This window comes from Oculina patagonica, chromosome 5 (assembly GCF_052425735.1).
Source record: "Oculina patagonica isolate OP01 chromosome 5, crgOcupat, whole genome shotgun sequence".
NCBI classification, from domain to species: Eukaryota; Metazoa; Cnidaria; class Anthozoa; order Scleractinia; family Oculinidae; genus Oculina; species Oculina patagonica.
This window is the reverse complement of record NC_135762.1, coordinates 7,665,662-7,682,087: the sequence shown is the minus strand read 5'-3', so window position 1 is coordinate 7,682,087 and position 16,426 is coordinate 7,665,662. Positions and strand designations below refer to the sequence as shown.

The window sequence follows — 16,426 nt, the reverse complement described above, 5'->3', positions numbered from 1 at the left end:
TTTAACAAAATCCCCTTGATACTTCCCCTTTAACTTTCATTAGGAAATGGATGCTTTCATTGTTAGTTCACATTCAAGAAGAAAGTGAAAAATCCTTAAAACAGAAATGGTCTATAGCACCCAGCGCTCTTAGGTACCTTGCTCCAACTCAGTGGCATCATGAAGCCAGTAGAATGTCTTTAACATGTACATAAGTCTGCTGACCCCAACATCGCGGCGCAGGTGAGCAGCGCAGCCTGTACCTGTGGCTAGGTCTGTGGCAAAAACACTGAATAACTGCAGTTGAACCTGCAGCAAAAGTCAAGTCAGACGTCAACATCATGCAAATGTATAACTACAGTGTACAGATTTAACTAGCCCAAGTAGACATGCACCTCTACTTCATAGAGCTCTAAAGAAGTCTGACATTTAGCACAATAAACTCATTCCATTGTGATGACATTGCAGTTCATTAAAGTAAGGTAAAATATATGCTGTACCAAGTGGTCCATAATGCCAGAGCTTATCCTGGGTTCTACTCCCCCCCCCTCCCAATCCTTACCCTACCCCCACCGGATGTGATACTGGGCCATAACAATACAATACAATAACTTTATTTAGACAGACATGGCATTTCCATCAGCATAACAGAATAAAACCCAAAACTGTGGACGCTGCTTTTTTTTGGATAAAAGGTTAAGCGTCAGCCGGAGCTTATCCCGGTTTCCGTAGCATTAAGCGACTAGGAGTATTGCTACTCCCCCCTGGATGGGATGCTAGTCCATCGCAGGGTTACCCCCCAGCAGTAAATTCGCCGGTACCCATTTGTACACCTGGGTGGAGAGAGGCACTATGAGAGTAAAGTGTCTTGCCCAAGAACACAACGCAGCGCCCCGGCCAGGCCTCGAACCCGGGCTGTTTGACTCGGAGTCGAGCACGCTAACCATTAGGCCACCGCGCCTCCCATGCTTTTCTTGGAAGCCGTGTTAAATCCATCTTACTCCACAGTTACAGAAAGCAACTTCTTTAAGCGATTTTAAGGCAAAATTGAGTCACCACTGTTTTTTAGTAAAACATTTTATACTAAAATTAACATTTTATACTAAAATGTTTTACTAAAAACAGTGGCAACTCAATTTTGCCTTAAAATCGCTTAAAGAAGTTGCTTGCTGTAATTCTGGAGTAAGATCTTCCACAACTGAGCTCCACTGTGCAGAGTTACCACCCACCATTACCCATTTATACACCTGAGTGGAGAGAGGCACTACGATATTGAAGTGTCTTGCCTAAGAACACTACGCAATGACCCCAGCCAGGGCTCAAAACAAGAATGCTTGATCTGGAGTCCAGCACTCTAATCATTAGGACATTGCATCTCCCAGCAGTTCATTAAACTGTCAACAAAGACAAAATATCCGATACCTTTGGCAACGCTTTGACCCACAAGTTTGGATTAAAAAGAATGTGATCTAAAAGACTTCCTAACAGGGCTCCTGATCCTGTAGAACTTAAAAGATGCCTGGAAGAAAAAAAATATTGATTCAGTTTAGATTACGCACAAAATTAAGGAAAATGAATTGATTCAACAAATGCAGTTACTGTTTGCATTTTGGGTTGCTCTTACAATCCTTGATACACAGTCAATTGAAATGCAAACCTTGCAAGGGAAAGTAAAATAGTCAATGCGTCCTCTGTCAAGTGAGTGGAGACAGCCTAAAAGAAAAACAAAACGCAGTCATGTAAATTTGAACTCAAGTAGACCTATAAATCATTTACCAAGGAACTAGAAATTTTACTTGTACATTCTCTTAAAAAAATCTTAATTTGCTGCAGGTGTTTGGAAATCTGTACATTTTTATGGATTCTTGTCTCTGAATTTGACAACCAAGGTAATCAATAACAGAACTGATTTGTCTTCGAGTCTACAGAAATGGTGCTTCTTTAGAGTAAAGCGTCTTGCCCAAGAACACAACACAATGACCACGGCCAGGGCTCGAACCCAGACTGCTCGATCTGGAGTCCAGCACACTAACCAATTGGCTACCATGCCTCTCTGGAACATACACATGTAAAACAGAACACAAGAAAATTAAAGTGTCAGTAATTTTATACCATTTCTAAAACGTGACTGATGACAAGAAATCCTTGGCATTGAATCATCTGTTGTTGGCTGGTACAGGAACTCCTCAGAAGATCAGACAGAAGTGACAGAAGAACAGTGCTGTAACAAAAATCAGATTTTACATTTTTTTTCTCATTTGATAGAAAAGTCTGAATTTTCCTTTTTGTTTCTTGCTTGCAAAAAAAAAAAAAAGCTGAGCAAATGAAATGAAAAGTACTACACCACCAATGTTGCAACATGACATATTTGACCAAAATGTTTCAATTCGCTGGTTCATAATTTGTTCTATGACTTGTTCATTTCCGGTTTATTATTACTTGTTTGGTGCTAGTGTACATCTTTACTCACCCTACAGGCTCTCCAAAACAAAAATGAGTAGTTCCATAAAATTATCCATACCTCCCCATGGAAGGGTTTTTTCCTAAGACCTCCACCCCTCTGGAAATTCAAATTAGGCTTCATACATTTCCTCAAAGGTTTTTGCCTTTAAGATACCCCCCACCACCACCCCACCCCAGCAATTTCCAATCCCTTCTGTGGGGGGAGTATGGACATTTTCTGGAATCGCACATTATTGAAAGAATTGTAAAAATAAACAGCAATACTACATACATATTTTTCTAATCAAAATACTTCCTCACCATATTGCTACTTCAGGAACTTCACTGATGTCTTCAGTTCCTTCCTGAGGGAAATCTAACTGAGTGAACAATGGCAGCAGAATCTGACCAAAAGGAGACATACTGTTAAACCGGTACAAAGTTAATGATGTCATGAAAACAACAGGATAAAAAATGCTCAACGACAGAACTAGCTGCTCAAACTGATAAACCTCCCGGGGGGGGGGGGGGGGGGGGGTACTCGGCTTGTTAATGACAGGGATGATCGAAGGATTTTTTTGGGTTTGAAATTTTCGATTCCGGGAATTTTTTTGGGTTGGAAAATTTGGCAGAAGGCGGGCGCACTTTTTCTGTTTCTGCCACCCGCCTTTGGAATGCTCTCCCTATCTCAAAAAGGCGAATCGAACAGCCGAAGCCCTTTAAAGAATCTCTCAGAGATCGGGTGTTTTCGGAGCGGCAGCTTTTACATCATTTTATTGTATAGTTTTAACTTTTTAGCTTCATATATCGTTTACTATTATGCATATTCGTATTCAATTTTCAATGTATATAGTGTTTTTATAATATTCTAGTGTAATTTTTAGGGAGGGCCACAGGTTTGTTAGCTTTGCTATTTAGTGTTACCCTCATTTTAAATAATTTATTATTATTATTATTATTATTGTTTTTTTGGGTGACTTGATTTAGATAGCGGATTTTTTTGGGTATTAATAATGAACTAAAGTGCCTTGGCACGGCCTTGGCGTATTAATGGTATCATGAATAAACAAAACGAGCGTTCTTTGTGTTATGTTGCTGCCCCTCCTGGCAATTTAGGGGTAATTTCACAAGGGATTGTTATGGAGTATTTGGGTTCTGAGTTTTGCCTCCATTCGATCATCCCTGTCATTTACAAGCCGGAGTACCCCCCCCCTCCCCTGGGATGAACCTCTGACAACAGATTGATAAAACAACTCACTTGAATTCCTCCCAGTGAGTGTAGAATACACTGAAGAGAACGTGTGACAACAGATTGAACTCCCTGAAAAGTAATAGTACTGTAAGTTATTACTGACATTTCAAAACAACATTATTATGCATACAACACATTGTAAGTTCTTTTAAGAGGTCTAGAACGTGGGTTTCCTTTGGGTTCAAGGTCTGAATTTCAGACAATATCCCATTGCAGAGCTGTGCAGCCTTCACTGAAAACCACAACAACAACAAGGGTTGTTTGGGTGCATAGCCCCCCCATTTTCCCCGGGTTTGGAAATGCGATGAAACAGTTTCTTGTGTTTAATATACTACATTAATTATGCTGCCTGTTGCAATTTCATTGTGCCCATGTTACTTTAGCTTGAGGTTTCAATGAGCTGAAAAATGACAAGGGGTGAAGCCCAAAGCCAACTATCAAAAATTTATAGAGACAGAGAGTGTAGAAACTGACCTTTTCAGCAAAAAATTCAGTGAAAGTGGGTTTTTTATAGTGTCGGCAGTCTATTGAAAATAAGCATAACCCAGCTGCCATCTATTGGCAAAATGTGCAATCGGATTGGCTACACAGGTGCCTTCTATCGATCGTTGGACCGCTCTCGGAGCGCGCGCTCAGTTTTTCGCTGAATTTCATCAACAAATCCTTCACAAAATCAACTCCAGCGATATTGTGTGTTAAATAGATTAGCCACTGGGTTATGCTTAAACAATTAGATGGCTCGCTCTTGGTTTCTATCAGTTTTTGATTGTTGGCGAGGGGCGAACTATCAACTGATAGAAACCTCAAGCTTGCCGTCTAATTTTCAATTAGACTGTGCCTGCATAGCCAATCAGATTATGAGGTTTTAATAACAGTCAGTTACTGGGTTTTATTATATGGCTACCATAGTACGCGCGCTCTGATTGGCTGCTGAGCGGGCATTATTTTCTTGTAATGACCGGGCATCATGAAAATTTTTCTTGGCTCGACGGTTTTTTGAGTTGTGAGTAAAAGCTACTAGCAAGGGGGCAAAAACAACAAAAAATGCCGACAAAATATAACTATCTTTTCAATAACTGAAAGAAAAATATAAGCATACCGATACTTCTTTAGTATGAGCGACGAAGAGAGCCACAAGAGAGCGAGTTTTACCTCCAGTGTTTTTTCCCTTGATTATACTCTTTTTTTTGAATAGTGCTTAAACGCCATATAATAAATAACTTATTAACCTCGTCCGTTCGGTCATTACAGGGGAATCTCAGACCTCGGCCTTGATGTATTGACCTCGCTGTCGCTCGGTCAATACATCAAGGCCTCGGTCTGAGATTCCCCTGTAATGACCTCACTCTCGGTTAATAAGTAGTATTTATTATATGGCTACAATAGTACGCACGTTCTGATTGGCTGCTGAGCAGGCATTATTTTCTTGTAATGACCGGGCATTATGAAAACTTTTCTCGGTTTGACGGTTTTTTGAGTTGCGAGTAAAAGCTACTAGCGAGGGGGCAAAAACAACAAAAAATGCCGACAAAAAAGACAAATATAAGCATACCGATACTTTTTTAGTATGAGCGGCGAAGAGAGCCACAGAGAGCGAGAGCGAGTTTTACCTCCAGTGCTTTTTCCCTTTTTGAATAGTGCTTAAAGGCCATATAATAAATAACTTATTAACCTCGTCCGTTCGGTCATCACAGGGGAATCTCTGACCTCGACCTCGACCATCAAGGCCTTGGTCTGAGATTCCCCTGTAATGACCTCACTCTCGGTGAATAAGTAGTACCGTATATACAAATGTAGGATATAATCTCACCTCCAACATAAGAGCATGCGGTGAATGGCAGAAGAAGGAAGGATTTTCAGTGGGCGAGGCTTCAAGGCACAGCTGCTGGTCGCAAGCTTTGGGACTGTACATGAACATGATGACAGCTGACAGATGGCCTTCATATAACACCTAACACACAAAACACAGATCAAATATTTCAATCAATTTCAATCACAATTTAAACATTATTATTTGATCATGCAGTTTGTCAAAAGAAACCAGCTGCCAGCCAAAATCCTGTCTACCTCTTTATCTCAGCCGGTTACTCTGCTGCCCAGGGGGGTACTCCGGGGTCCAAGTGACGGGGATGTGCGAAGGATTTTTTTGGGGTCGAAATTTTCGATTCCGGGATTTTTTTGGGTAGGAGAATTTGGCAGGTATTTTTTTGGGTGACTTGATTTAAATAGGGGATTTTTTTGGGTATTAAAATCAAACTAAAGTGCCTTAGCGTGGCCTTGGCAATTTAGGGGTAATTTGACTAGGGATTTTTATGGGCGTTTTTTTTGGTCCAGGGATTTATTTGAGTAATGTCGGAAGACTTAGGGATTTTTTTGGGTCTGAGTTTTGCCTCCATTCGATCATCCCCGTCACTTTGATCCCGGAGTACCCCCCCCCCCCCCCCTCTGGGCTCTGCTGGGTTATACTTCTGATTTTTTCGAAAAATATGACAGAATCAGCCACTTACTTCGAAACTTTCTGACAACCATTGTCCATGCATACTGTCGAATGCCTTGTTTGCTTTCTTTTGACGGTCATATAATTTACTTATAGCATGTTTAGATAGACTGAGGCACACCCAAGGGTAAGTTTGGGAGAACTAACCTTGGTGAGCGTTCACCCAAGGAATTTTAAGTCCTCTCTCAAATGTAAACATACAGTCATAGAAAGAAGCCATTTTCTATTTTTGACTATTTTTTTCTTAAGCTTGCAACTAATGAGGTCAAACTACCAAAAATAAAATACAGTCATGTTGATACCTTTCTGTCTTGCTCTGATAGAGGAGTGTCAATTTCAGCATGAAACTTAAACTGCCCCTAAAGTAAGATGAACATGAAAGTTATATCAGTAACCAAGGTGACTATAAGAGTTGAAGTGGCCTTATTGATAGTACAACGGACTCTAGATCAAGTGGTTCGGGTTGGAGCCTTGCATGGCTGGGGTCACTGTGTTGAGTTTTTGGACGAGACACTTAACCCATAAATGGGTACATGTACTGGCTTCCTGTAATTGAAAAAACCTGACAAAAATGCACGCTGCCAGGAGATAACTTGTAAAACACTAGAATCCCATCCAGGGAGATGAGTAGCAATACCGCTAATTGCTTCATGCCAAAAGAAAATAGAAAACACTTCATCCCTTGTTTTCTAGGAGTGTTCCACAAATTGGCCTTGCATGTTGACTATTCTGGCACTATTGATGTTATAACACCATGACGTTCTGAGGATGATGATGATGATGTGTCAGAGATGATGATAATGATGATGATGACGATGATAATGACGATGATTTTTTTTTTTTTTTTTTTTTTATAAGGCAACTTTATTTACACACAACACTAATTACATAAGTACTACAGATTAAAGAGAAATACATATTTACAACGGGCTATTTACAAGAGACGTAATTTTTACATGTACACTTTCGGAAGGAAAAAAAGAAATTAATTGTTAATTATAAGGATAACTAATTATGACTACTTCTAAAATATAATTCTTACTTACAATACAACGCTAGAGTACAATACATTACGCTAATTACATTAATACAACAAGACACATTTTAAATAATTACTTACTAACTTGAAATACATAGCTTATTTGTACGATGGTTCCTTTATTTTTTACATCTTTGATTACTGACACTTCGTCCCTAATAGCTTACAATACAAAATACTATTCACACTACGTTACTTACTTACTTACTTACTGCAAACGACAATTAATTAAAATGTTACACACACACACAAAAAAAAAAACAACAACAACAAAGAGAATGACATGCTACCGATAATGATAATGACGATGATGATGACGATGATGACGAGGACGATGATGAATCATCTCTATGATTGGAAAAGGGTAGATTTCCAACAACTAACTTGCATTTTTATGTGCATTTCTGTGACATTGCTAAGAAGTCTTGTACCCACTTAGTTAAATACCGGTAGCATAATAACTTTATCACAGAAAGTTAATCACCAAATGAATGTAACTGATAAGAATACATCACTCACCTTATAACCAGGTCCCAGTCTGTGTATGGCACCAACAGTCTGAGCAGTAAGAGCTTCAGAAAAAACATACACTGCTGCCATTTGACCACAGAATACACTCTCCACATCAGCCTTGGGCGATGAACCAATGTAGCACTTGTCAAACGGCTGACAGAAAAATACAGAAAATTCTTGAAGTTAAAGATGCGGTACAGAACTTTTTTCTCATCCTTTGTAAGTTGATGCTGCAGCCACAATTATAATTTTTACCTAGAGTAATTGAAGACCGGCGGGAAAGAACAGCCACAGGACTTTCTGGCTAAATCAAACATTATCAAAACAGCTCCAAATTGCGCATGCAGGTTTGTTTACGTCTGCTAAACACTGTCCTTTGTTCCATTTCACTGGTCGTTCGTTTGTTTTTGAAAAATTACACATGCAAAAAGACAAGGTTTTTGCCAGCGCGGCGTCTTTTTGACTTTTCTTTTACAAACGATAAACAAAGGAAACATTTTGTTCCACAAAACAATGAAACCATCTAAAGTTTTGAGATTACAGGCCTAGCCCTAACCCCTAAGCTTAACCCTAGTGAAAAAAGCTTAACCCTAAACCCCAAGGGTTAGGGTTAGGATCTGACGCTAGGGTTTCATTTCAAATTTAGGGTTAAAAAGCTAAACCCAAGTTTAAGGGTTAGGGTTAGCGTTAGCGTTTCAAGCGGCTAGCTTACACTGCATTCTGCTTGCGGTTAGCTGCTTTTTGTTGTGTCGGGCAAGACTAGTAATCTGTTACCGTTAGCTGTAACTTGAGGTGAAAGTAAAATAAAGACTGATTGTTGATTGAATATGTTTGCTCGTGTTGTCACATTATACTAGTTTTGCTTTCAGTTTAGTGCCGCCGGCTTGCTCTCACTTCTATCTCCACTCCTTACATCATCACACATCTACAAAATCCCGCGAAAACAAGATAAGCTAAGGCACGAATCGATCGATTGATTTATTGATTGATGAATATTTAATGAGGCACGAAAAAAAATTGTGCAAGGGAAGGTCCCCTGCCTAACCTCTAAAGAATTTTTTAAAGTCTAAAACCAGGTCACTTCTCGGCAACTTTGTCGCGGCAGCACCCAAGCGGACCCTGCAAAACTCGCGTTGAAGAGGTTCCTGGCAAGAAACCTCTTGTTTTAGGCTTTTTATGCGGCCAGGCTCAAAACTACCTTGGTTTGTGCAACGTTTTTCCGAAGTGCTAAACAGCGCTGTTGTACAAAACAAAGGCAGAAACATCGCTCAGTTCTTCGAGCGATGCTGTAATCTTACGGGTATTCACCTGGCAGCCGCACTTGAGCGAAAACTATAAACTTCTACGTTTTACTTTCAATAGGCGCCATTTCGCTCAATTTAAACTTTTCTGCCTCTAACATGTGACCTTACGTCACAATGCAGTATCCAGTCCTACTCTACTCAAATCAACAAGAAATGTGGCAGCAGCGATTCGAGGACATGCTTGTAAAATGGTTTCTCGCCTTCCGTAGACCCTTAGAAAACCCTGCAGGGAAAGATGTACACGCGATGCGTTGGAAAACTCAGACTGCTAGCTGACTGGGAGAATGTAAGCTTGCAAAATGCCTTTTTTTGCATGTGTAATTTTTCAAAAACGAACGAACGACCAGTGAAATGGAACAAAGGACAGTGTTTAGCAGACGTAAACAAACCTGCATGCGCAATTTGGAGCTGTTTTGATAATGTTTGATTTAGCCAGAAAGTCCTGTGGCTGTTCTTTCCCGCCGGTCTTCAATTATCACAGACTTAAAATTTGTCAGCCATACTCATTGTTTAAGTCATATTTGATTTGAAAATAAATAACAAGTTGATTTTGAAAATAATGATCTAGGCTATTCATGGCTTCACCAAACTAGGATGACATATACTAGCAGTCTTCAAAAAGAAACCTGAATTTCCTCTGCTGTAGCATAAACATGAAACAACCTCAACCTCAACAACTGGCTGTCACTTGACAGAGACAGTCTTAAAACAATTAACATGGGCATACCTCATTAGCATGTACCAGAGTTGTTTCCCCGGTGGACACTACTTTTCCATTGACAAAACATCGGATCTCACTGGAGTGAAATCTGTTGTACGCATGAACTACTGTGACCATGTACCACTACAAAAATATAATACAGAGTGATCAACAGTCAATTTCTTCTTATAGTACTTATCATGCATTGTCAATCATACAGGTCATGAGAATTAAGAAAACTGTCAACTAGGAATGATACAATTAAACCTCTACAAACAGCCACCTCTCTAAATGGGACACTTTCTAGTATGGGCAGGATTTCTCATACTGACTGTGAGCCAATCCACACCAGTCAAGTCATGTTACTGTTATTGAAACCTCCTAAATTCTGACTGACCACTGTAGAGAAGTTTGACTTAAATTTATTGTCTTGATGTCTAAGTAACAGTCCCAATTATCTCATTATATCAGGGCAGCCATTACTCACATTTAAACCAAGGAGAATCTGCATTGCCGTATCACATTTTAAACAAACTAAATTTTTAAGATGGCGGATGAGGGGAGAGTCTTTCCTCTTGTCAAGGGACAGAAGTTAAAAAGGACCAACAAAGAACTTTCATTACTGCCTTTCTGTAATCTTCAAAATAATTAATTTAATGATAAAGAATTTTACTGTCAGTGGTGCTCAGAATGAGGAATTAATTTGATGCTTGATCTTCTTTGTTATACATTTACAGCTTAACTGATAATATCAGGCTCACAATCTTCAGGGTATTTCACAGTATCCAAACTTCAAGTTGTTCTGCTAGATTCTAAAACAGAATTAGTGCAAACATGGGATTTTTGTACCTTTTGTGGGTGAAATTCAAACTTAACAAGATGATGATGAACTTTGTTTTCTCGTTTTCCAGTTTTGACAGCGCATTCCAAGACCAGCATGGGACCTGAAAAATGCGCTGAATAACCAAGACCCTTTCCAGTCCGAAAACTACAATGCAAAAATAAAATGATTAATAATAATATTGTAATACTTCTAACTGTTGTTATGGCCTACTCCTCTTCTCCAAGGACAGTGTGCAAAGCAAGTCCTGTCCAGTAGCCTAGGGCTATACCTGCCAACTCTCACTCTCACGCCTTGGGCGTGAGTCTCATGCCTGTGAGTTGAAAACTTCGATCTCACGCCAGCTCACGCTTACGAACCATTATTTCTCACGCCTAGTTGAACAATGCGAGCTATTACAACCATAAATGGCACACTTTTGAAAAATATATGAACTCAAACCAAAGTGAGAAACGAAAACTCCATGCAAACTGAGTTAATGACGATACATCCCCCGAAATCTCAGAGTTTTGACAAGAAAAGCATTGAGAATATAGCCGTGTTTAGCAAAACACGTCCTGGGACTGAGTTCAGGATATGTTCGGAACGTCTTCGGAATACTTCGGACATCTTCGGGAATCTTCGGAAATGATCGTGTCGTCTCCGGAAATCCTAGCACTGTCAGGATAAAAATCTCACGCCTTTGACCCAGAAAAAGTTGGCAGGTATACAGGGCTAGTGGATTTTCCTGTTGGGTTGGTGGATTCTATCCATTAATGGGTAAGTAACATTTTTAGACTTTTTAACTAGGGGATGAAATAAGGCCACTGAGTAAGGCCTTTGGGCTAGCACACAATAGTTCTAATTTATAATTACTTGCTCAAAGGCAAGCTAGGCAAGGCATTTTCTCTGAACCCTGAAGGAGACAGAGGACCTAGCAAACACAGGATGGTCCATCTCCTTTTTTTCTTAAAGGTTGCACTTGTTTTTTGTATGAATTTCATTCTTATCAGTTATATAAAAGTTCCTATGTCCATAAAAACCTATAGTCTATTGAGAGCTTAGGATATCACAGGCCAACATAATTTAATGTAACTTTATCTAAAGTCAACTGTTTGCTTAATTTATTTTTTAAATTGCAGATGTACTGTAGTTGGGGCTAAGTATGACCCCTCTGGTGACCAGTGGCAGAAAAAATGTAAATTATTATTGTGAAATCAATGTAAAAAGAGAGCACTAAGTTTGACTTCAGTTTCTATAACCACCTCAACCTTACATGTACATGTTTATGTACTTGGATTTATGCAATGTGTAGTGTAACTACGATGTGCTAAATGTCTTTTAATTAAATTATCTTGAAGTTCTTTTTACCAGGAATTGTTAAACTACAGTTGAATCCTGATAACTCTAACCTTCAAGGTCAATCGAAAAAGGTTTGAGTTATCAAGAGTTCAAGTTATCGGGGGCACAATTAGCAAGAAAATGACCTGGAGGAGAATTGGAAAAGGTTCGAGTTAGCAAGAGGTTCGAGTTATTGAGGATTTGAGTAATTGGGATTCAACTTTACTGTTGCAATGTTGAACTTACCAATACAGATATGGTTTGCATTTTTCAGCATTTGCCAGGTGCGACGTATCAAGACACAACCATGTGGAGAAGGTAAACCCTGACTGCAGTGGCCATTTTGAAATGGGTGGCAAAGTGATGGCCTGTTATTAAAGTTACAAATTTAAACAAACTGTGAGGATTGCACAATTAAAATGTGGTCAGGGGGTTCTAAGGGTTCACACTCCCTTCATCCTTTGAAATTACATGTGATTGTCTTTCCTAATCCCATGACTTTTCAACATTTTCCATGACCTAAAATTGACCATTTCCAGCCTCAAGAGTCCTCATGGGTCCAATGAGGATTTCCATTGAAATTTAAAAAAAAAATCTTGAATTCTGGTATGTTTTTCCCTTTTTTCTTTGCAAAAACAAAACACTGCCAAATTTATTTTTTTAAAGTCATCATCATTTTCCATGACTTTCCATGGCCAACACTTAAATTCCATGACTTTCCAGGCCTGGAAAATGAAATTCTAAAATTCCATAACTTTGCAGCGTGGGGAGGGACCACTTTTTCTGTCATTTACATTTTTGCCGTTCATTTTTCCGCCTTTTTCGAGCAAAAAAAAAAATTAAAGCAAACCCCTATTCTTAACTGTAGACACAAAGTTAATAAAATCCCTCTTTAATAGATAGTAGTATAAAACTCTAGTAAAAAAGACTCAGACATTAATTTAAAAAGTAAAATTAACGAATCAATTTTAGTTTATCTCAAAATAGCCACTTACTGCTCCCTCTTGACCAGAAAAGTTGAAATAAACATCAGGCCCATGTTTTTCCAACATCAGCTTCAAGATGGTTAACAGTTTCACTGTATGGCAGGGCTGTCAATAAAAATACAAACGTTTATACAAGGAACATTCATGTAGCCTATTCAAACAGACATCTATCAGCGCTCCAAGCTGGTCTCCATAGCAAAACAATTGGCAACTAAATTTTGCACACAGGTTGCCAATTTGGTGACAAGTTTATAAAGCAGTGCAAAGGAGTGGCAGGCCAGTGCATCATCTACAATCCTGGGGCTGCCAGTATGAAAGCCACATCTGCATTATGTTTATCTTCCTTACCTGTCTGTCACGAGAAACCAGACATGAAATCAACATTTGAGTTTTGAATCAAGTCACCGTTTGAACATGGCATTGGGCAGCCATTATTCACAGTGCAGGAATTGTTTTATCTTGCCTGCCTGCAGAGCTATAGTGCAGAGGTCTTAATCGGCTTGAAGATAACAAAGTACCGTGGAACCCCAATTGCTCAAACTCTCTCCAACAAAAAAGTCGTTTCTCTTGGATTTGCTTTATTAAGTCTGACACTCAAATTTAACTCTGACCCGTTTTCTCCACCTCTTGATTTTACAAATCAGTTTTCATTTTCCTTGGAGATTTGAGAAATCAGGATTCCACTGTACCGATATTGCTGCAAGCGAGTCTTTTGACCGGTGATTATTTCAACTTACCCATTTGCCATTCATGCCCTTCAAAGTGGCAAGCAGTGTCTTTAGCTCTTTGACTGTTATACTGTAACTGGACAAGATGCCAAGGAGCTCCACCAACTTGTCTGAAAACAAGAAAGGCAAGAATTCTACATGTATATCGAAAGAATGTAAGGTACATGTACATGCAGAAAAAACAGGGATAAATCCCGGGGGGGGGGGGGGGTACTTGACCTAAGTTTAGGTATAGGGGTGCCGCTGGGGGTTTGAAACCCTGACCCTGTTAAGGACAATAAAAACTTAAAATAGCTACCCTGTGTAGGACAAGACCCTATTTAGGACAAAGGACAACAACGCCAAGCATTTACGCTTTATTGTGACTGCGTCCCGTACGCGATGATCGACGCTTTGAAATGCGAACACCGATCCCAGCATATAAAAATATACTTTTCATTAAAGCCAAAGCGAAAACAATGTAAACACTCGGCAGCAGTCTTTCAGCCATACCCTGTCTAGGACTGGTTCAGGCCCTGTTTAGGACAGAAGAGCATGAAATTATATACCCTGTTCAGGACTGGAGGAGTGTAAAACGATACCCTATCCAGTGGCACGTCCCCGTATAGGCCATATAGGGGAGTGCCCCCCCCCCCCCGGGGATAAATCACTTTGCAGCTCAAATGGTATTCCTAGTAGTTATTATTTTCAGTGACATAGGGTGGGCAGCAGTACAGAAACCCAGTAGTTGGTGGATTGGCTTCCAGGTCTATCCAACAGGGATTAGGAAGGAAAACAGGCAAATGAGCCCATGGCCACTGTCATTGGAAAGTTATGGGCCATTTATAAAACGTTTGGGCCATTAGGGTAAATAAATGGACCAGGAAAAAATTCAACGAAGGTTACATAATTCTTTATTGTGTGGTTCCAGAAAATATCCATACCCCCACCACGGAGGGAATTGGAAATTCCAGAGGGGTGGGGGGGTCAAGGGCCCAGGAAAATCCGAAGAGGAGGGGGGGTTGCCAGTGAAATTACGTTTCCAGACGGTCAAGTTTGCAGAAGTTTGATGCAGTGCAAACTAGATTCAAAATCGTTTCTTAACTACTCTACAAATGTTTTACACAGCAAAAATAGCACCTTAGGTTCTTGATTCACAATCGTTTTACATTTAAAACGGGTTTTCTTTCTCCTGAAAGCACACTGAAAGCAAATAATTTCACTGATGATGATGATGATGATGACTGAAATCCTCCATGTTTGTTCGTGTGGATCCGGCCGCCATTACTTGTTACCAGTCTCCCGAAACTTGTCACGTGGTTTGACCAAAATGCACTGGTGACAAGCGTTGCTTGTTTCACGTTCGATCGGAGGAAAATCGTCCTTGTTTGCAAAAAGTTTCGGGTTTATTAGTGATGAAAATAGTGTAATGATGTCAGAAACTTGAGATGAACTTGTTCTTGTTATTTCTGGCTATTTGTTTGTAATTTTCCTGTTAAATTTTGCTTTCTCAGCAAGCATTAGCGATTTTGTGATCACGTCTACGGTGAATGTTTATATCAACACTTTTCAAATGCGTGTTCTGATTTAGCGTTTTTCAAAAGCGATTGGAATGAAAAGGGATGGATGGTAATACATCAAGGTAATTATTTTAACAAGTGACTACCAGATATTTTGTCTGTTTACTTTTGAGGAAATTTCTGTATTTTGTCTTCAACAGTACATGTATATATTATTTTAAGATATCTTCCGATCGATCGGTTATACACTGTAACTGTTTACAAGAGAGGTGGCCTAAAATTTAGAGCATTGTACAATTTATCTTTTTTCCAGGGGGGCTGGGGGGTACGCAATATACTTTTGGAAATTCCGGAGGGGTGGGGGGGGGGGGTTATTTGTCTTAACAAAAACGGAAATTCCGGAGAGGTGGGGGGTCTTACGTGAAATTCCCTCCGTGGTGGGGGTATGGATATTTTCTGGAACCACACATTGCTTGTATTTCACACTGGCAAAAGTGAAAATGCAACGTCACAGATCTTATATAGCTAATAAAAATAACATATTTATTCCATCAAAAGTAACAATTTCATTGAGATAAAACTATAGGTTCTGAACTGGAACTGAAATTTTCGCTCCTCAGAACTAGAATACATGAAAGATACACTTTGATCGTGAGTCGTTTTACCAGACCTTCGTTTTCATCATTGTTTTATACAGGATCACGATTCTGCTCAGTTGTGGCGGACTTGTCGTTCGTGGTGAAAAATGTCGACAATTTTTTCTAAGAGCTGTCCAATTTTGGGTATGCATGTTGGCTTTAAACAAATACGGCTAATAAGAGATGTAAATATATTCAAAGCGGCCTATTAGAATGACGAAACAGATGACAACACGAAAACACTGAAAGCACATGAAACTCTGAGCAAGAGCCTCGTTTGCAAGCAAAGTCCGGGTGGAGGATCTGGGGTCAAATGAAGCGACCGCGAAGCAAAGAGCGAAGGCGCTAGGCACCGTGGTTTTTCGCTTGTTTATTCGTCATTAAACTGAAAATTTTACACATGAAAAACCTTTTCACAAAGTAGTATATATTTTACTAGCTGTTTTGCGGCTTGGGCGCATCACAGGCCCGGTAAGTACTTTTTTAATGCGCCATTTCATAGCTTTATACGCCATATGCGCATGGCGCACGCCCTTCCTAATCCCTGATCCAATTACAGTGGATTCAGGTTGAGCAAGGCAAAATAACAGACATTGCTAGGCGGAATGAAAACATTTTGTCTGGGGAAAAAGCACAATCTTCAATCTCCATAATAAGATCCAAGACACGGATACCTCATCTAGTAATA

At 39.6% G+C, this 16,426-nt stretch overlaps 1 protein-coding gene across 1 annotated transcript in view; it reads right to left on the bottom strand.

Annotated features, from left to right (window-relative positions):
- The window catches only part of LOC144655305 (lipopolysaccharide-responsive and beige-like anchor protein), a 57,479-nt gene that overhangs the window by 37,954 nt on the left and 3,099 nt on the right, over positions 1-16,426 (bottom strand). Inside the window, 14 exon segments of the mRNA XM_078515526.1 lie at positions 138-288; positions 1,402-1,498; positions 1,637-1,692; positions 2,092-2,200; positions 2,743-2,825; positions 3,680-3,742; positions 5,484-5,624; positions 6,473-6,529; positions 7,729-7,875; positions 9,754-9,870; positions 10,576-10,714; positions 12,134-12,255; positions 12,883-12,978; positions 13,611-13,711. Coding sequence (XP_078371652.1) covers positions 138-288; positions 1,402-1,498; positions 1,637-1,692; positions 2,092-2,200; positions 2,743-2,825; positions 3,680-3,742; positions 5,484-5,624; positions 6,473-6,529; positions 7,729-7,875; positions 9,754-9,870; positions 10,576-10,714; positions 12,134-12,255; positions 12,883-12,978; positions 13,611-13,711 — 1,479 coding nt within the window.